Source organism: Microcebus murinus, chromosome 6 (genome assembly GCF_040939455.1).
Source record: "Microcebus murinus isolate Inina chromosome 6, M.murinus_Inina_mat1.0, whole genome shotgun sequence".
NCBI classification, from domain to species: domain Eukaryota; kingdom Metazoa; phylum Chordata; class Mammalia; order Primates; family Cheirogaleidae; genus Microcebus; species Microcebus murinus.
The window spans coordinates 5746512-5767863 of NC_134109.1; the positions used below are offsets into that span (position 1 = coordinate 5746512).

Consider the following 21352-nt stretch of genomic DNA (forward strand, 5'->3'; position numbering starts at 1 on the left):
GTGCACGCACAGAGGGACACACACAAACCCCCCACCAATCCCTCATGTGTCAGGTCCTTTCGCATCTCTGTGTCTTTGCACATTCCTTATGCCTAAAATACCCCACCTTGACTTGCTGCCTAGAAAACTCCTATGCATCCTTCAAAACCTTCTGCCAATCAAGCCTCCCAATGTGGCAAGCAGAATCATCAACTCCTCCTTCCATGAGCCTTTCCTCAGCACCCCACGGCAGCTCCCTGTACACTGCACGGCCGAGACTGGCTCCTCCCCTCAACCCTGAGTTCAGGGTCTTTTTTCCAACCCTCGGCCACTTGGCCACGCAGCTGGCAATTTAGCAAGTGTCTGCAGGATCCGCTGATGAATACATCTAAACTGAGCAGCCCCAGGACGCTGGGAGGAGCGGGCCGGCAGGTGGGGAGCAGCCGCTCAACTCCCCTGCCTCCAGAGGGCGCTCACTATGCACAGCAGGAAAACCTCTGCTGAGCCCCTCCAGCTAAAGATGGGGTGCTCTGCTCCACACGGGCCCCACGGAGCTCAGGGCAGCGAGGGGGTCTCTCCCTGCACCTCCCAGGACTGTCTGGGCGGCGTGCCTGAGGCACTTCCCCTGGGGCCCGGCGGAAGCAGCGTATGTCCCCCACGGACCGCCTTCCCAGCTGTGAGCCCCAGACGCAGGCTGGAGAGCAGTCTGGGGCAGCTCATGGGGCCTTGTGCTGGGGGTGGGGGCTGAGGGACCTGCCGAGGGGCGGTAGGGAGGGAGGGGCTGCCTGGGAGCTCCTGGAGAGTGAGGGGACGTTGGCTGCTTCTCTCCAGGTGCCCCCCGCTAGCCCTGTCCTCTCACCCAGCTCTGGGCACACGGTGCCACCCTCCTCTCTGAGATGTCTGAGGGACAGTTTCCCAACATCCCCGCCCTAGGGAAAAGGCCCCAGTGGCCCTCGTGAGCCCCTCGTGCTCGGTGTTCTCTGGTTGTCAGAGTCTCTCTCCACTGGGAAAGAGCTGAGTGGCCACCTTCTTCTCTGCCCTGAGGGTATTTCCCGGCCAGTGTTTCATGTGGGAATCACAGAACCCTGGACAGCCCCTGGGATGCCCTGGGCCAGGGTTCCCGCCGAGACAGCTCCTAAGTTCCTGCGTTAGTTCTCCCACATTCTGAGCAACCACACGTATTTGGGGAATAATTAATTCATTTCTCCCTTTTAAAAATTAATCAAAGACACAAGAGACTGTATATCTGAGCTTCTGATCAGCCCGAGATGACCCGTGTTACTGCGCCGGGTTAGAACATCTTCAGCCGAAAGCACAGACACTTGACATTTTGGTCAGGTACGCTGCTTGGCTGGGGGGAAGGTACAATCTCTGCCCAGCTTTTAGCAAAATTGAAGACAGCTCACAGCAGCCAATTATCATGAACTTGTGGGGGGCATGGCCCCGTTGTGATCATCTGAAAGAATCAAGATGGCAAGGAGTATGCACTTAATTGTGTGCCATGCATCTCTTTCGAGGTGATTTTTATGTGACCTCACTTAACCCTCACCACCACTTTGGGAAGTCAGGATCACCGCCCCCATTGTGCAGCTGAGGACACGAGGCTCAGAGAGGTGAAATGCCCTGCCCAAGATCACACAGCTAGGTAGGGGCAGAGCCACGGTCACCCAAATCTGCAGCCCGACATTCGCACCTGAACCCTGACTGCACCAGGTCACCCAGCTTGAAGCACAGAATAGCTGCTCAATTAGCGCTTGCTGAATTTGAATTGAGTCTGAACATACCCACAGAGAAACTGTCACGTTGGAGACTGTGAAATTTCAAATTACGGATACAGAACACAAGGGAAAGGAAGAAAAGCAGAAATAGACAATTACACATGTATCTATGTTGCTGATCCTCTCAAGTGAAAAATTGGTTTTCTTCACTTTACAATGGAGCCACAAAATTAAAACTGGGTTCTAACAATGCAACCACCCCCAAGGGCAGCCAGACCCTGGAGAGCCAGGTCCCCAGGCGGCAGCACGGCATGCAAGCACCCCTTCCTAGCACCCTCAGCCCTCAAGAAGCTATGCAGAGTAATGGACAGAGGCTCAGTCATACTCTGGGCTGAACCACACAGAACCACAGCAGGGCGGAGGTGAGAGCTAGTGGGCCACCCACCCACCCAATCAACTAGCAGGGAGCTTGCCCATCCAGTCAGGCTCCTCTTCCTACTTGGTGCACTGAAAGGATGCAACAAGTAAGAGAGGAGCTGCTGGCGGGGGGTTGTGGCACCCCCGGGAGGACAGTAGCCAGGTCCCAGGGATCCTCTCAGTGGGGCTGGGGCAAGCAGGCTGTAGGACCCCATTTCCTAATGCTTGTTACCCCTGCTCCAGCTCGGAACACTACTCTTGCCACCAATGGTTGATTTCCAATCCTTATATCCCAGCCAACTCCAAACTCCTAATTCTATATTCACCAGGCCTGCAATAAATGCTGACTGCCCATTTGAATGCTGAGGCACTTGGCTGGGCTGATTAGCAAGGACTAAGAGAAGGGTAAAGCAGAACACGGTGAACTTCATACCCGGAGTCTATTTATTCCACGGCCCAGAGCAAAAGTTCTGGAAGGAAGTAGGTCCTGCTGCCCCAGCCCCCAGCCCCACTTCCTGCCCACCTTGCAAAGAAGGCAGCTTTCTTCTCTCCCCGACCCTGCTCCTTCCCCCAGGAAGAAGGTGAGCATGCGTAAGCCTCACCTACACCAAAAACAAGCAAACTAACAAGGGAACCCATTCTTCAGGGTTAACTGATAATCCCTTCTGGAAGGAAATGTGCAGAGGTATCCGGAACCTAAAACCATGCACACCATTTGAACAATCCCACATCTAGGAGTTTATGCACAGAAATGTTTGCCTTAGTTTTGTAAAAAAGGGAACACTAGAAATATCATAAATAGCAAACAATAGAGGGCTGGTTAAATACATTATGGTATATTGGGCAATTATTAAAAATTATATAGCATCCCAAAACTTCTCAACAATATGAGAAATGCTAATGATATAATATTAAGTTGGGGGAAATTATGTAAAAATGTAAATATATATGCAGGAAAAAACTGGAATGAAGGATACCAACTGTCAGTGGTGGCCATGGCTGGGTTGAAAATTAGTGGGTTTATCTTCCTCTATGTTTTTTCATTTTCTGACAGAGAGCATACATTCCTTTTGTAATCAGAATGGATGTTTAGAGAACAACCCCCTTACGTTCTGAAGTTGTGAGCAGCACTTGTGTCTCTGGGTATCCAGTGCCCTTTTGCCTCTACTGGTCAAAGGGGGACCCCACCACAGGCCCTCTCATTAGCTTGCGGCCCCACTTAGGCCAAGCAACAGACAGAAGGGAAGGACAGAGCCACTGCAGGCCCACAAAGTACCCTGGCTTGTGTTAGGAAAAGACACCCCCTCAGCTTGAGACCACCCCACACCAGAGGCATAGCTTGGCCAGCAGAGCATGGGATGCATTCTAGCCCCCGCTCACCCCTCAGCCAGGTGCCTGTGTGCAGTGGACAGACTGCACAGCCTCACATGTCGGCCCAGAGGAGGGAAGCACAGGGCATGGGATGGGGGGAGGTACTCCTAAAGCTGCTACAGAGGTTTCTGGCCGGGTACATGGAGATGCCAGCAATGGGGCAAGAGGCATCCCCTGTAGCTTCTCTGAGTCCTGCAGGCTAGGAAGAGCATTTGCAGGTGGTCAGCAAATGCTCAATGAATAAGTAAGGCGAACCACATAACCAGGTCTTTTTGGGAAAGACTATAATTAAAAACCAAGAAATCTGCTTGATGAAAGGGGCATGCAGAGAGTGAGGGAAGACATACACCTCTCGGGTGCTCTCCGAGCGCGGCATGGTGAGTGGACCACTCAGCGCAGCCTCCTCACGGACGAGCCGCTCGCTTTTCTCTCCGCACGCCGGCCTCGTGCCAGATCTGCTAGGAAGCGCCAAGCAGCCTTCCTTCGGGGTGTGAGAAAGGCTGCGGCTGCCAGGAAAGTCTGCCCACTGACAGCAAACATAGAACGTCTGTGTGCTTAAAACCACGCAGCCATCAACCCCCTCCAGTAATTGGGGATCGATTTGTAGGGGCACACGTTAAATTTCACAAACTTTCCTAAAGTCACAAAAATTTTCAAAAACCTTTCCTAAAGTCACAAAAAAATATATTGCGGATTCATGGAGATTGAAGTGATCATTTATTCAAGAAACAGGGACCGAGCCACAAATCCTTTTCTAAAAGAATTTGCTCTGTAAAATTAGGATTCCGTCAAAAGGCCGCACTCAAGGATCCAGAAGGCCACGCGTGGCCCCAAGGCCGCAGGTTCCCGCCCCTGGAACAGACCAGTGTGTCCCCCAGCCCTCAGTGGGGACAAGTTGCCACGGCCCATGCGTCAGACTATGGAAGCAGTACACCTGGGGGGCTGGCGCGGATAAAAGCTCCTGGAGAAGAGGCTCGGGGAGACCTGCGGGACAGGTGACATCTGGCCAAAGGAAGAGGGGGAATTCAAGGGAAAGAGAAAAATATGTTCAAAATCGACCTGTTGCCAATTTGCAGTGAGCCTACTACAGCCTATCTCTCCACTGATTACAACCAACACTCTGGACAAAATATGAAAAAACAACTCCCTGAGGACGCAGAAAGTAAACATAAGCAGGTGGCTTGAGAGAAAGGTAGAAACTTGGAGAAGCGACCAGTATGGAAGTGAGTGTATATTTTCTTTTCTTTTTCTTTTTTCTTATTTTCTCTAACAGCTTTGACCTGAGAGGAGGACCCCGCTGGAGCTGTGGTGGCAGCTTCAAAATATACAAAGCAGAAAATGACAGAACTGAAGGGAGAAATATACAAACCCACAATTATGGAGATGTCAACACTCCTCTCTCAATAACTAAAGAACAAGTCAACAAAAAATCAGCAAGGATAGAAGAACTGAACACCATCAACCAAGCTGACCAAGCTGCCATTTATAGGGCATGCCACCCAACAGTAGCAAAATGCACAACAGCACGTGGAACATTCAACAAAACGCCTGTATTCTGGGCCATAAAACTAACCTTTACCACAAATCTAAAAGAATTAAAATCATATAAAGTATATTTTCTGATTATAACAGAATTAAACTAGAAATTAATGACAAAGATATATGGAAAATCTCCACATATTTGGAAATCAATCACTTCTAAATATGTCAAAGAGAACACGAAAATAAAATAATATTTTTAGTTGAATTAAAATTAGAATACAGCACATCAAAATTTGTGGGATACAGATAAAGCAGTGCTTAGAGGAAAATATATAGCATTAAAATGTTTATATTTAAAAAGATCTCAAATCAATGCCCTAACTTGCCTCCTTAAGAAATTGGGGGAGGGGCTACGTAAATTAAACTTAAAGCAAACAGAAAGAAAAAAATAAAAATTAAACCAGAAATTAAGTTGAAAATAGAAAAACAATAGAGAAAATCAGTATGTTACTAAAATGATCAATAAGACTGATAAATCTCTAGCTACAATGACTAAGTAAAAAAACTCACAAATACCATCATCAGAATGAAAGAGGAAATATCACTATAGATTCTAAAGATACCAAAAGGATAAGGGAATATTAAGAATAAGTTTCTATACATAAATTTCACAACTTAGATGAAATGAACTGATTCTTTGAGGCACACAAACTATCAAAGCTCACTCATAAAGAAATACACAATCTGAATTGTCCTATATCAAATCTCAAAGAGACCAAATGAGATGCCAGTTTATACCCACTAGAGCAGGTATAATCAAAAAGACAAATAATAACAAGCATTGGTGAAGACATGGAAAAATTGAAACTCTCATACACTACTGGTGGGAATGTAAAATGGTATGACCACTTCGGAAAGCACTCTAACAGTTTCTCAAAAGGTTACAAATAAAACCACCCTATGACTTAGCAATTTCACCCCTAGGTAGAATCAAGAGAAATGAAAACATGTCCACACAAAAACTTATAAACAAATGTTCACAACAGCACAATAATATTAATATTAACATTATTAATAATAGCCCCAAAATGGAAATAATGTAAATGTCTATCAACTGGTGAATGCATAAACACAATGTGGTATATCCACATAATGAAATATTACTTGGCCATAAAAAGGAGTGAGAGACTTCTGGCTAATGGTCTGGCATGTAAGAAGCTTATAAATCAATACTCTGTCCTAACAGCAAGTAAAAAGCTGAACAAACTGAGTAACTCTTCTTAGATCCATAAGAGAAGTGAAATCACAGGGCAAACCACTGCCCTCAAAATTGGAGACAGAGATAGGTGAATACACAGCATTTCAATCTATCGGAGCAGAAACCTCCACAGGAATCGTGCAAGGAAAAATGAATTATAATTGACAAGCTGTTAGAGGCTCAGTGTGGACAAGTCTGAGAGATTAAAATCTCTGGAGACCCAGTCACCAGGGGGCGCCAAAAAATGTTGTGCATTTCACCTTTAGGAACTCTACTAGGTTCTCACAGCGAAGACTGAAGAAAAGTCCCCACATGTTTCTGGCAGGAGGAAAAAAGGAACTACTTTGAAATATACCAGAGCATTCTGTTCTTCTTAAGGAGGTCTGCCCTCCGGAGAAACTACCTAACCAGGGTATGGGCACAGCCTAACTGACCTGGTGGAAGGGGACTACCCATGCCCAGCTGGTGCTGGCCTTTCATGTGGGTGGGAGAAGGGAAATACTCAATGCCAGTCTGCTCTAGCCTTCTATGTGGAGGAAGAAAATACCCAACTCCGGGCACTCCAGCCATCCTGTCTCAGCTAAAGGGGAAGGGGAGCTGAGAAGCAAGTGTGAAGTTCACAGTCCAGAAACACAGGCTCACTGAAAGACTGACCTAGTCACCGGACTACAGAACACTTCCCTTTATCCTCACTCCTTATGCCCTATTACTGAAATCCTTTTTACAGCAGTCCCTTTCTCCTCATACACCTCGTCTGCCTAGGAAGAAAGAACTACAAGGCGTACTAAAAGGGAAAAAAAGCAAAAAAAAAAAAAAAAGAAAAAAGAAAGAAAAGAAAAGAAAAGAAAAGACAAACAATTTGAAGAGACAGAGCAAGCAACAGAACCAGACTCAGAGCAACTATGATTGCAACTTAAAGCAACTATGATTAACATGCTAAGGGCTAATGGACAAAGTACACATCATGCAAAGAACAGAGGGGCACTGTAAGCAGAGAGGTAGAAATTCTAAAGAAAGGACCAAAAAGAACTACTTGAGATAAAAAACACTGTAACAAAAATGAAGAATGCCTTTTATGGGTCTTCTAGCCATGGCTAAGAAAACAATCTTTGAGCTTGAGGATATCTCAATAGAAACAGACGTGGTGTCTGGTGAGGGCACAGTTCCAGGTTTGCCAACAGCCGCCTTCTCATCGTATCCTCGCATGAAGGGAGAGACTCTCTCTGTCATGTGTCTTCTTACAAGGGCACTCATCCTAACCCTCATGAACTAATTACCACCCAAAGGCCCTACCTCCTAATATCAGCAAATTAGGGATTAGGGCTTCAACATATGAATTTGGGGAGGAGGGACACAAAAATTCAGTCCATAGCACATGTCATTACACATTCGTCTAAACCTGTAGAAGGTACAAGATCAAAAGTGAACCCTAATGTAAACTAAGGGCTCTGGGTGATAATGACGTGTCAGTGTAGGTTCCTCAGAGGTGACAAAGGGGCCACTCTTGAGGGGGGTGTTGATAATGAGGGAAGCTGCGCATGTGTAGGGGCAGAAGTCTATGGGAACTCTCTGTACTTTCTGCTCAATTATTTTGGTGAACTTAAAACTCCTCTAAAAAATAAAGTCTAATAAAAAAAAACAGAATAAAATAAAGGAATGAAGTCCTGATACAGGCTACAATGCAAATGAACCTTGAAAACATTATGTTAAGTGGAAGAACGCAGTTATAAAAGACACATGTTGTATGATCCCATTATATAAAATGTTCATAACAGGCAAATCTATAGAGACAGAGAGTAGATTCGTGGTTGCCAAGGGCTTGTGGGTAGGAGTGGCTGCTAAAGGACATGGTTTCTTTTTGAAGTGATGAAAGTGTTCTATGTTGACTATAGTGATGGTTTCCTAACTCTGTAAACACACTAAAAACCACTGAATTGTACATTTTAAATGAGTGAATTGTACGGTATGTGAATACAGCAGTTACCAAAAGATATTTAGTAAGTACTTACTTTAAAGTATATTAAGACAAAAAAACAACTAGGGCATCAAGCCCATGATTTTTTGGACACTATTAGTTATGGTAAGGTTAAAATAAGTTTTCAAGTGAAAACACTGTGAATCAATAACAAAAAAAAAAAATTTCCAAAAACCTCAAGTGTGTTCAAGTGTATCACAGAGCTTATTTTAGTGACAAAATGTATTAAAGAGGATTTATAAATTAGAATTATATAAACACTGTATTTATATAATCATTACAGTCCCAAAGAAACTGCTTTATATTTTCTGATGTCCACTGCTGCATTTTTAAGGGCAACAGTTATCACACAGGGTAGGTGTTAGTGAAAGTCTTGGGACATCAGCCTCTCAGGTGCTGTGGGCCTCCCGTTGTCACCCACCAAGCTCATCGGCAGTTCACACATCAGGTTTAAACAGGAGTCTTCTTACTCAGCCCCAAGGAAAGTGGTACAGGAGGAAGTCTGGGCTAGGGACAGATCTCAGAGGTTCTGGATCCTGGGAACCAATTGCCCACCTATGCCCAAGATTCTGGACAGCCTGCGAGACACACAGGGATTGCCCAGCCACTTGTGAAGGCAGCCAGTGAGGACGATAAATCCATCAACCATCAAAAGAAACAGATGTTTTCAGCAGTGGGCTCTGTATTCTCTTCTACAGACTGTGAACTTCTTGAAAGTGTAGACTGACTAGATTTGATCGCCCCATGCCCTGGGACAATACTTGGTTTCTGGTGGAGGCTCAGAAAATATTTGTGACACTTACAAATGAAATGTGTACTCTTCCTACGATAGGGAGGGGGGAAGTTAGAATAAGACCTAGGCTCATACCCAAGCCCCCTCAGTGCCTGCCCACCCCTGCACTGAGACCCAAACCTTTCAGAATCAGTTTCCTTGCCTACACTGTAGGGGCAGAAAGTCTGCCCTCACAGAGGTGTTGGGACTATGTTTTCAGGCCTGAGGTTGCAGGGCTATGGTCTGCCAGAGCAGGGTCCACCACTGCCCCAACCCACAGCCAGGTGCTCACACAGAGCTGCGCCCAGCAGGGCTGAGTGAACATGTGAACCCCAGAGTGGTCCCACGCAGGCTTCTCCAAGAACAAAGTGCGTAGCCCTCACTGACAAACCTTTACAGTCGAGCATAGCTTAACAACAGGGATACGTTCTGAAATGTGTCGTTAGGTGATTTGGTCATCGTGGGAACTTCACAGCGTGTACGGTACTTAATAAACCTAGACGGTGCAGCCTATTACACCAAGGCTATGCAGCATTGCCTATTGCTCCTAGGCTAGACCTGCACAGTGTGTTACTGTACTGAATATTACAGGCAATGGCTAGGCAATAGGCATTTTTCAGCTTTGTTATATCCTTATGGGACCACCATCACATTATATATGCAGCCTGACGCTCACTGAAACATTATTATGCAGTACATGCCTGTATTTACATTCAAGACTAAAGCTTCATTCACAACATGAACGAAAAGACCTGCAAAGGTTTGGGTGTCAAACCACCCAGGTTCAGCCAGGTTTGGTGGTTCATGCCTGAATTCCAGCTACTCGGGAGGCTGAGGCAGGAGGATCGCTTGAGCCAGGGAGTTTGAGATTGCAGTGAGCTATGATCAAACCACTGCACTCCAGCCTGGGCAACAGAACGAGACTTCATCTCTTAAAAAACAAAGAAACAAACAAAAAACACCCAGGTTCAAGGTATTACCCCACTACCAGCTGGCCACAGGCTTGTGATATGTGACTAAACCCTTCTGAGCCCTCGGAGGCCCTGACAAGGGCATGAGATGACAGCAGCACCCAGCCTGCCTCCCAGGGCTAAGGAAATGAGCTACGAGCTATCACACACACAGCACGCAGAACAACACTCACAGGCAGCAGGCGCGGTGTTCGGTACTGACATTGAAAGGGGCTCTAGAGATCATCCAGTGCCCCAGCCCTGCCCCCCTTGGCAGATGGGGACATGGGAATTCAGAAAAGACAGGGAACAGCCCCAAGTCCCAACCGGGGAGGGAATCGTGGCCTTCCCTGTCCCCATCTCTCTGCCTCCATTAGGTTCCTACTCTCGTCTGCATAAAAAGTTTGGTTTGCAGCAAAGCTTAGTCAGAACTGTAGAAAGTACAAGTAGTCCAAATAAAAAGGCTTCTTAATATAAAATGGATGAAAGAGACAAATGGAGAGTAATCAAAATCTCATTAGGGCAAATAAGCAACCTGCCTACAATGCCACAGAAACTGATGGCACTTAGAACCAAGCAGGCAAAGCTGAGTCTTTCAGACAGCTGCCATCACAGGAATGCAAATTCCAAGGATGCTCTTACCCACACGGGCAGATGCCCTACAGAAAACCACTCAGGATTCTCACGTAGATGCCCAAACCGCAGCCCCCAACTCTGGCTACACATTAGAACCACCTAGGGAGTTTTCAAAAATCTCAGTGCCTGGGCCACCCTGGGAGCCATAGTTACAAGCACTGCCCAGGTGGCTCTGACCATTGCCCTAGGTCAGTTAGTGCAGGCCGGCAAACCACTGGCTTGCCGTACCAGCTGGTATGACCCACAACCAGGGAAGAAGGCCGCAGCACAGGCAGGAGGTGAGCAAATCAATGAATGTGGCTCAGCTTCTCCTTCAGCTGGGTGGGCTAATTACTCAAAGGGACTTCTAAAATTGGTCTTGATTAGAGCTACCAGTCATTCATGCGACAGGCCTGCTCTGTGCTCAGCACCACGCTAGGCACTGGGAATGCCGCAGCACACGAGGGAGAGGGGCTGGGGTAAGAGAAGCCGAACTGAGGACCCACACGGGCCCCAGGGCGAGCCACCTGCTCCACTGCCACCCGCATGTGAGGACATATGCCTGCAGAGGCTCTGGGACATAGCTCAAGAAGGAGGCCAAGAAACCAACTTCAGATCTCAAAGTCAAGACGTCCCCTTACAAACTTAAAAAAAAAGAAAGAAAGAAAAGATGTAGAACAAGCATGAAATATTGATGATTCGTGTCAAAGCAATACCAGAATGTGCTGGAGGAAAAGTGAGCCGGCCTGTCAGAGCTGATTTTATCATGAGAACCCCAACGCCAGTAGGGAATCGGGGTTTACAGGACCGACAGGGCCTGGAGGAGCAAAGGCAGCAATCTGAATGCATCTGAAACTCTCCTTCTCAGGGCTGGAGCAGGAGCTCAACATCAAAAGAACCACTGGGCCCCCAGCCTGCCCGATGTCAGCCCTGTACGCAGAGAGGAGGAAGAACTGGGGCAGAGTCCAAGCTCCCCAGCTACGGGAGCCACATGTCCTAGATTTTCCAGAGCTGCTCCAATTTCCAGTGCTCAATCTTGCCTTAACAGAGAGGTAATTTGCTGAGATTGGGGTTCCGTAATTCAGTCCTGCAAAAAGGGTGACTCACTAAATATGTGATATGATTTTTAAGACTCTATGTGAGCTTTCATGACAAATTTGATTCATGATACAAGAAGAGAAATTCCTTTTATCACCTATCCTAACTTTTGGCTCAAAATATATAGTTCTCTTACAGTGAACTTAAAGGTGACTGCCTTGGAACATTTCCCACAGTGCTGGGGGCCCTGGAGAGCTGGGTCCATGCCTGAGACTTCTGCAACTCTACAGCTCCCACTCCACGCTGGGCACAGACAGAGCCTGGAAATCAGGAAGGCTAGTAACTCTGTCATCCACCAAATACAGGGGAGCACAGGAGCTCAGCCTCGGCTGAGAACTACAGTGCCTGCACCTCCACGCTGTACCTCATCTGACGCAAGCTCTCCTAAGTTCTCCTGCCTCTGTCCACTCTCTGGAACAACCAGCCACAGCTGAACTGCAGTTAGCACCACATCCTATTGGCTGGAGGGGCTACTCCCACTGTGCAGATCCCAGAGTGGCCACTGCCCCTGACGCTGAGGGCAGGTGGGTGCTCCTGTACGCCAGTGGCAGCTGGCCCACCAGTTCATTCCAGGTTACCCTGAGAGCCTGCTCTGGTCCATGTCCTGTGGGGGACGTAGGGCACAAAGACCACTTGACTCAGACCCTGGCACAAACACCTACGGATGAAGGAGCTCAGGCGCTCACAGGCAAGTTGGCTGGTCAGGAGCTATTGATATCACCGAGACAGGTCACATATGGTACAAGCCAACTAAGGGTTAAGGCCAAGGGAACTCACACGGGAGAAGCGACCAACTTCTAAGTTCAGGGGCCCTTTGGGCCCTGGCTTCTCCGAGTGGTCCCTGCACCATCTTCCCCTTCATCTCCTGGGAGCTTATTAAAAATGCAGGATCCCATCCCCACGCCAGACCAGCAGAAACAGAATCCATACCCCAACAAGAGCCCCAGGTGCTCTCCTAAGGTTGAGTTTGAGAGACTCTACTTTGGAGATGGCCTTATCCTGCCTCTTTCCTACACCGATTGGGAAACTGTGGGTTAGAGAGGCTTCTGCTTAGGGATGTGCCTGGGGTCACTCGGCTGAGCGAGTGGCTGAGGGAGGCATGGGCCCCGACCTTCTGCAGCTCAGGCCAGTGCACCGCATGCTCAGAGGGGCTTCTGGGGAGAGTGACCCCTACAGGACCACAAAGATCAGAACACAAACATGCCGGGTCCAGACCACACCCGTGTCGAGCAGACTGCGGAGAGGAAGAGTCAGAAACTCCGCAGCAGTGGCACTAGGCCAGCTCCGAGGAAGCAAGCCCATGCAGAACGCATCCCGCCGACCCTCTGGAAAGGCAGTCGGGCGCTTTGCACTGATGAGCTGTGCCCAGGCATCAACCCTGAGGCAGAGGAGAGCTCGGCCAAGGAGAGAAGGAAGGAGAGCCAGACAGCCCACTTGCTGTAATGAGCTGGGCTGGCCTGGAGAAGTCCAAATCCCAACATTTATCATTTGGCGAGGTTTAAGGAATCAAAACATCTCATGGCTGGAACACAGCTTAAAAGTATCTTTTATCTGTTCCAACTGTGCATCAGACCCCGAACCCTAAGACCCAGTAAGAGGCCGTCTGGCCTCACGGTCACCCTCCAGGGCCCCACCTGCCCCAGCGCTTTTCAGCAGAAACCTGCTCCTTACCTGACTCGCTTTGACCCAGCATTTTGAGTTCTGAGACCTAAGCTTCAGGAAATAAACCCCAAATACGGGAAAAGCTATATGCACAAAGTTGTTTCTTACAGAATTATAATACAGTAAATCTTGGTAGTTTGGAGGTTATAGCAAGAGAGAGAAATTATTTATACAGCCTTGACTGAAGAACAGTTCTCCACCATCTGGCAAAGACATTTTTTTTTTTCATTTCAAAATATTACAGGGGTACAATGCTGCTTGCTTTTGGTTTTGATTATATGGGTTGCTTTTATAATGCTTGAGTCAGGGTTATAAATGTGCCTGTCACCCAGATAGTGCTCATTGTACCCATGAGGTAGGTTTTTGCCCGTCCCTTTCTCCCGCAGGAAAAGACATTCTCTGAGCAAATGGTTTCTGCAAGGATACACAGAATAGGGTAAAGTCCCCACCACGTCAGCCAGTTCAGAAGGGTTCGTCCTGACAATCAATCCTGGCTTAATGCCGCTGCCGCGGAGTTTTCTGACTCTTCCCAGCAGTCTGCCTGAACATGGGTGTGATCTGGACCCAGGATGTCTGCGGTCTCACTTTTATGGTACTGTGAGGGCCGCTCTCTCCAGAGTGACAGATGTCGGGACCACGGCTCTCTATACCAAGGGTCAGCCAGATCGTAAATATTTTTGGCTTTGAGGGCCATGTGGTCTCTGTTGCAACCACTCAACTCTTCTACTGTAGTGTGAAAGCAGCAACAGATGATATGTAAATGAATCAGCATGACTGTGTTCCAATACAACTTTATTTACAAAAACGGGCAGAAAACTGGATTTAGCCTTGGGCTTTAGTGTGCTGATCCCTGATCTCTACCCTCACATCGATTAATTTTAAATGGCAAAAAAAAAAATGTTTGAAGTGTTCTACATGTCCAACACAAGGAAATGGTTTAGTAAGTTATTCATTCATCTAATTCATTCAAGCCATGGGTATTTACCAAGTGCCTGCTTATGTTGGACCCTGTACTGAGCACCCTAAGGATAAGGCAGGGAGTGGGTCGGGAAGGCACACTGAGTCAAAGGAATGTCACTGGAAATTTTACAAGAGTCTGTAAGAACACGGAATATCTTTATAATGCTACATGAAAAGGAAAATAAAAATTGCGTATAAAAATAAGACCAGTGTTTTTATTTAAGAAAAAAACCACAGGGGAAAAAAATAAAAGAAAAATATCAAAACATTACGACCCCCACAGTACCGTAAAGGTTAGACCACAGACATGTTTACCTTTGACTGGTTGGACCACCCCTCTGCTCTCTTCCCCTGAATTTTCCAATTTTGCCATGTGATTACGAATTATTTTTATAACAAAACACTCCTTCCCCATTGCATTCAGAAGGGGAAACTTGTCTGGATTTTAAGATAAGGTCTGTGTGCTCCTGCTTCCACCTACGTACAGTTCCCACTGCTGTCCCTGAAGGCTGTCAGAAAAAGCCCGGCTGCTTGCTTCTGGATGTTCACACACATGCCCAGGCTGGACTGGAGATTTCAGCACCTGGGACAGAGCCATAGCTCCGTCAAAGCCCACAGTGCTCAGAAGCCAGCAGCCCCTCAGTTAGGAGCCCCTGGAGGGCAAGGAGCCTGAGCCTTTCCTGCCTGGTCCTCCTGCTGAGTCCATGTAAGGCACCTGGCCACCACCTGTCAAATCAGCAAGGAGTATTATCCCCTGGGCCTGACTGATGCAAATGAAACTAGCCCTGTGACCCGGCGGGGGAGGATTGTTGGTAAAAAGGAAGTAAAAACAAATATTGCACAGATCCCTTTACCCACATTATTAGCTTGGGAGAGACTCGCAAACATGCCAATACCAGTCACAGCAACATCTGCTTCTAATTGCTTCTCCCCCAGCATTTGCAGAGCTCGTCAGCTGGCGTCTGCCCTAGGAAAAAATCCGATATTTTTAACAAACTCTTAAATCAGATGGCGTCCTTGGTGAGTAATTTCTTTCGTGTTTGGTCTTTGAGGCTAAAAACAGTGAGTGCATCCTTAGGGGACATGGCTGTCAGGAGGGCAGGGTGATCAGGAGGTCCTATTTCAAATAATATGACTAGGAGTTTCCAATTCATATACCATGTTCAAATGTTTTCTTTCATTTATCATGTATTTATATCCTAAATATAAAATATTCTTTTTTTTTTAAGTCCACTGTGTCCAATTCTTTATGGGTCATTTTCCTCTCCTTTCCAAATATTTTTATGAAAAGTTTCTTTGTAAAAGAAAAGTGTATGCTTTTTTTTTAAAGAGTACATCTATCTGTGTTCCCACTTGCGAAGTACTTTAAGCAAGATTTCATCTACGGATAAAACTTCCCGTTCTCTATAAAGATAAGGGTCTCTGTTTTTAGGTTCTCCTCGAAAACTCAGCAGCCCCTTCCAAGTGCCTGTCAGGAAAGGCAAAACAATTGCGAAATGTCCTACATCTCTAACACAAGGTAATGGTTTCATAAGTTAAAGCATTCATTCATCAGATTCATTCAATCCATAGGAATTTATCAAGTGCCTGCTTATGTCAGACTTGTGGGGGCCAGTCTGAAGCATGAAGTCAAACCTAGAACCTCAGCCTTGGAGGCTGTGTCCCCTTCCTCCCTCCAGGCCACTCGGGTAGCCTCTGCTCGGTACAGACCTGCCTGGAGGCCATACCCGTCCAGGACGGGTGCAGGGGGTGCTCGCAAACCTCAGTGGCTCCCTACTGTTAACCCACACCAAGACCCAGAGCACTGAGCGTCTCTCTGCCCAGGCCCATTTGGGGCCTGGAGCCCACACCCAGCCAAGCCCAGCTGGTCTCTGGTCCCTGCACACATCCCACGTTTGACTCCCATATTTGCACACTCCGCACGGCGGCCTTCTTCCTTCATTCACTCACTCAGGCAACACGATTTACCAAGTGCCTGCTATGTGCCACGCACTGCTCTAGAAGCCAGGAAAGAGGAGCAAACAGGCAAAAATCCCTTCCCTCAAAGAGCTTACATGGGAGTAGAGGGAGACAGGCAAATGCATGAACATGTAAAATCCATAGACCACCAGGTGATAAATGCTGTGGAGAGAAATAAGGTAGCAGAGGGGATCAATGGACGCCAGGGGGTGGTGGGCAGAGGAGGCCTCACTGCACAGGTAACATGTGAGCAGAGCACAGGAGGAAGGGAGCTAGCCTCCGCACAGAAGGAGCAACAAGTGCAAAGGCCCTGAGGCAGGAATGTGCTGGTGTGGTCTAAGAAAGGCAAGGAGGCTAGTGGGCTGGAGACAATAGGAAGGGGGTGAGGGAGGCTCGTTTAGGCCTTGTGGACCATCAGAGAGACACCGGCTTTGACTGCAAGCGAGATCAGAGCCTGGAGGACTCTGACCAGAGGAGTGACATGTCTGAGTTATACTGTAACAGACCACTCTGGCTGCTGTGGTAAGAATGAGAGCGAGGGGAGAGAGGGAAAGAGAGAGATCAGATGGGGAAATACTGCAATCATCCCAGCCGGGGACAACACCCAATAGCTGAGACCAGAGCTGCAGCAGAGGACGTGGGAAGTGTCGAGGTTCTGAAGGATCTGCTGATGGTCTGGGTGTGAGGCTAGATGGGAAGAGCAGAGGCAGGGCTGGGTCTGGTGTTTGGGGCCTCAACAACTTGCAGGACGGAGTTGCCACTTACGAAGTGGGGATGGCAACAGGAGTGGCAGTGTGTGGGAGAGGGTGGGAGTGGAAATCATGAACAGCAACTCCTCTAAGAAGCCTCCCGCAGAGAACTGAAAGCACTCAGCCCCTCTGCATGCCAGCCCTTCCCTTCATCTCTCTCACCAGCGCTGACACACACACACACACACACACACACACACACACACACACACACACGGCACTTCTCTGCACCAGATCTGTCTGTATCCATACACTAATCCCCTTCAGCAACCCAAGGCTGATTCATTTTATATCATCTGGACGGATCTGTACACAGTAGGTGTTCAACAAATATTTTTAGTAATATGCTACACAGATTTGAACCTATGATGTTTTAATAATCTGACAACTCAAGAATGTTCTTTCAAAACATCTAAAAATCATGCTTAGCACTGATTAAATATTAAGTGGTAATTATTCCATCTCAAGGGTCCTATATATAGATGCTGACCTGCCTCCAATTACTCAAATTGCCAAGGCGAGCTCTCCCGTGGAAATGCCAGCCTAGGAAGATGGTCATTACCTTGCCGGTCCTTATGTCCCAAGCTTTCATTTCGGAGCTGAAGCCTCCACATAAAAAAATGCTGTGGTCTTTTGGATGAAATTTCAAGGCAGTGACTCTAAAGTCACTTTTACCAGTAAATAGCTGGGTTCCTACAACATAAAAAGAGAAGAGAGGGTTAGAAAATACTTAGATCACAAAATAAATAAATATCTTAAAACTAAGATATCGTCCGGTGTGGAGCCCACAGGCAAACAGCTCATGTGGCCCAATGGAAACTTCCTGAAAACACAACAGCAGCAGCGGCATTTGCCTTCATTCATTCTCTCGCCAGCCCCACCCTTGACCAGCTGAACATCTCTCTTCCCCCAGGGCTGGGCCAGATGGCTGGATCCACAAATGCCACCTTCCATATGCTCTGTAAGCATTACACGCATTAACTCGTTTAAACCGCACACGAGGACCCTAAGCCCACTTTACAGTTGAAAACAACAAAGCCCAAGGAGATTATGTAACATTTCCAAGGCTGCACAGTTAATGCAGTAGATTATATATCTGGGAGTCTGAAAGCCAAAAACAGGATGGCTCCAAGGTGATATTTTTCAGGATAAGCCATCTTACAATAATGGATGAATGGCTTGCTGCAGAGCGTAGCAGGTGGGGGTGACCCATACGCTGGGTGACAAATGAGAGTGGTCATCACAGTACCCCAAAACCCACTGAATGGACAGGGTGGTGTGGACTACAGGGGTGAAGTTGCTGGCGTCACAGGACTCAAGACAGTCCTCAGCCTTTACATATCTGTCCTAAACTCTTGTCAAGCACTTATATGCATTGTGGTAAATGTCTGTGTGCTTGTACAGACACACACACACACAGTGTGAAAATGTCCTTTTTTAGTCACCATGATCTTTCAGAGGTAAGCTACATAGACTTAAGAAATGTCATCATCCAGGGCAGGTCAAAGCTGGGGCTCCTTCCACTGTCCAGAGCTGCCTCTATGTCCCAGAACACTTACGGTCTTTCTTATCCATTCACATTTAATCTGCTGGAAACTGCATGGAGAAACGGGGCCAGCCTCAAAGAGTCTGAGCGTGACCCCCACGGGTGGGCCCACATACCAGGCACAGCACCTGCTACAGGCCACCCAGCCCAACACGTGGAGGAAGCTTCCCTCGGAGATGTTGCAGGGGCTCCCATGGCCAAGGAGGGAGAATTGTGACCACCCTGGGCTCAGGGCAACCCCTCCACTGGACGGAGACAGTGGACAGCTTAGGGATACAGGAATAGGGTGAGCAAGAAGAAGACTAAGAAGATACCCAGATCAGAAACCCGAGAAGCGGTGTTTCTGAATTTTCGATTGAGAAAGCACTAAGGGTTGTCCTGCTGTGTGTTTGGCAACCCCCACATGCTTACTTAAGTGCTCGACCAGCTCCCAGGCGAGGAGGCAAAGTCACCATCAGTTCTCAGAAGAGTCACCGCAGGAGACTGCATAGATCCGCTCCGCCCAGAGCCAGTCTCCAAACTCATCTGACCATACACCCCCTCGATGCAAACCCTTAAGTACACATCGCCAACATAAGAACTGTTAATTAGTTATATAACGTGCCACTGTGCCAATATATTAGGAACATTTTTAAAATGCCAAAAATAGAACGTTATTAAGTGTGAGACAAGGATAAAATAACCAATATTTTAAAATACATTTTGATATGCCATTTATTAAGAGTGTCAACAAACCTCTTTGAAATCATTAGAAACCATATGAGCAACAGGATTGAATATGCTTCCATTTTTTTTTTTAATGTAGGGAGCTTATTGTGATTCAGTGATTTGAAAGTATCCTGGCTGTAGGTTCAGTTTATCCACTGTACTCTCTCAAAGCTGACAAAGGTTCTTTCCAGAGCTATGTGGACCTGGATGGAAGATGTACACCACTGGCCACAAGGGAGACACTTTCCACTTCCATCCACCAGGGATGCAAAGGATTTTGTGAGCATTGTGCTGGCCAAGCTCCATTTCCCCTGAAGTCAAATAAGGCCTCCAGCAACTAATCAGAAGGCATTATTGCATTCTCATCTTTTTAACAACCCAGCTCAAAAGCCACTGAAACTTTCATTTAAAGGATTTTAAAACCGATTAGCAAAACACCGTTTCCAAATGTTTTGCAAAGCAGTCACCCTTTCATCCTTTGTGCAAGCATCATGGTTACCATAATGGATAATTAAGTGTGTTGATTTTCTTTTCTAATGTCTTCTAGGGGCCTACCATTGGCAGTCATCTGTCATCAGAGAAGGTTTTTGGAAAAACATGACTTCTTGTAAATGAAGACTCTACACCTCTTTAAGCTCCAGAAGACTCTCGACTATTTCGCTGCGAGGCGCGGTGCACGTGGGGGCATAGAGGGTGCTTGTGGCCACCTGTGTCATCGCAATGTCGTCAGGAGCCAGCCAATTCAGGCCACATAATCCATAACGGTGAAGGGACAGTAAACAGCCGCCTCACTGTCCAACCCCCGGGGAGCAGTTGAGGCAAGCATGGTTCTCTGCCACACAGGAGAAATACCAAAAACACCAAAAATAGAACATTATAAGCGTGAGACAAGGATAAAATAACCAATAGAGTCATTTGAAAAGCCATTTAACACCGGAATCATGAACAGACTGTGGCAAGTTGGCAATACTTGATACCTGTTCTTCAACTACAAGAGTATTAACTAGGAAATGATATGGACAAAGACTGGGGAGAGACTCACCAAAATGAAATGAGCTGTTCTAGTAGCAGTGAGATAAATTTAGTTATACTGATATTTTTGCTGTAATATTGTTTTTCTAATAATGTTTTCTTAAGCCATCGCAGAGATGAGCAGACTTGTGTGTGGTCTGGGTGCTATGTCCCTCTCTTACTAGGTCAGCAGACAAACACTCTCAAATAAACCAAAACACTGCTTTTGGGTTAATTAATATAACTGGAGATCTAGTATTTCTCAAATTTATTCTTCTCTTTCTTTCCTGAAACTCACCTAGAACCCAAGCTCTTCCCTGCCTTTTAAGCTACAGTTGGTGATCAGAAACCAACCAGGACATGCCCAGTTGGCAAGTTCCCCACCTCAGTCCCCACATGCCCATGCCAGAGACTCAGAGGACCACTGTGGCAGCCTCGAGGCCCCAGGACACTTGCTTCAGCCAAGTGACAGGGGACCACCTGGAGACTGAGGGCAGGGACCACCATCATGTCCCCAAAACAGAAAAGGACAAGGCAGGATACCGCTGCAGCCTCCACACCACCGATAAGGCCCAGACGGGACAGAAGTTTCTTCTCCCAACAGGGACACCTACACTTAATTGCTGAGAACATTCAGTGGCCAGCTTCTTGCTCATTTGGAATTCATGGCCAATCCTTAAATCCAAAAGGAAAGACAAACTCTATCTGCCTGGAGAAAATTTTTTCCTTGTTTCTTGGACCACAGCATATAGCCATATGCTTAATTTCAGAAATGGCACTGAATTATCCATATGTTTTTTCAGAAAGTGTAGTGATACAGTCTTGCCAACGATGGGGAAGAAAAAGGGGAGGAAAAGTGAAAGTGAATTGCTAAAAGATGATGATTGAACTTTTTCTGCTAAAAAAAAAAAAAAAAATTCTGAATGTTATTTTTCCTCAACCCCCTAAAGAGATTGAGAATCTGTCTTTTAAATACTAAAATTTTCGATTTAGGAGATAAGCTATGGTTTATACATTTTCCCTACTTTTCCTTATAATAACCAGACCTTTACTATTTTTCTTTGTTAAAAGGGTCCAAGACTAAAAGATTTTTAAAATTTTTGAAGAAGCTTCCAGATACCT

The 21352-nt window shown here is 46.8% G+C and overlaps 1 protein-coding gene across 7 annotated transcripts in view; it reads right to left on the reverse strand.

The window, feature by feature from the left end:
* Window positions 1–21352, reverse strand: part of WDR25 (WD repeat domain 25) — a 138136-nt gene that overhangs the window by 16634 nt on the left and 100150 nt on the right. For all 7 annotated transcript variants that reach the window (XM_012747083.3, XM_012747088.3, XM_012747090.3 and 4 more), the window contains one exon: window positions 17528–17658. In XM_012747083.3, the coding sequence (XP_012602537.1) occupies window positions 17528–17658 (131 nt within the window). The remainder of the gene's footprint in view (window positions 1–17527; window positions 17659–21352) is intronic.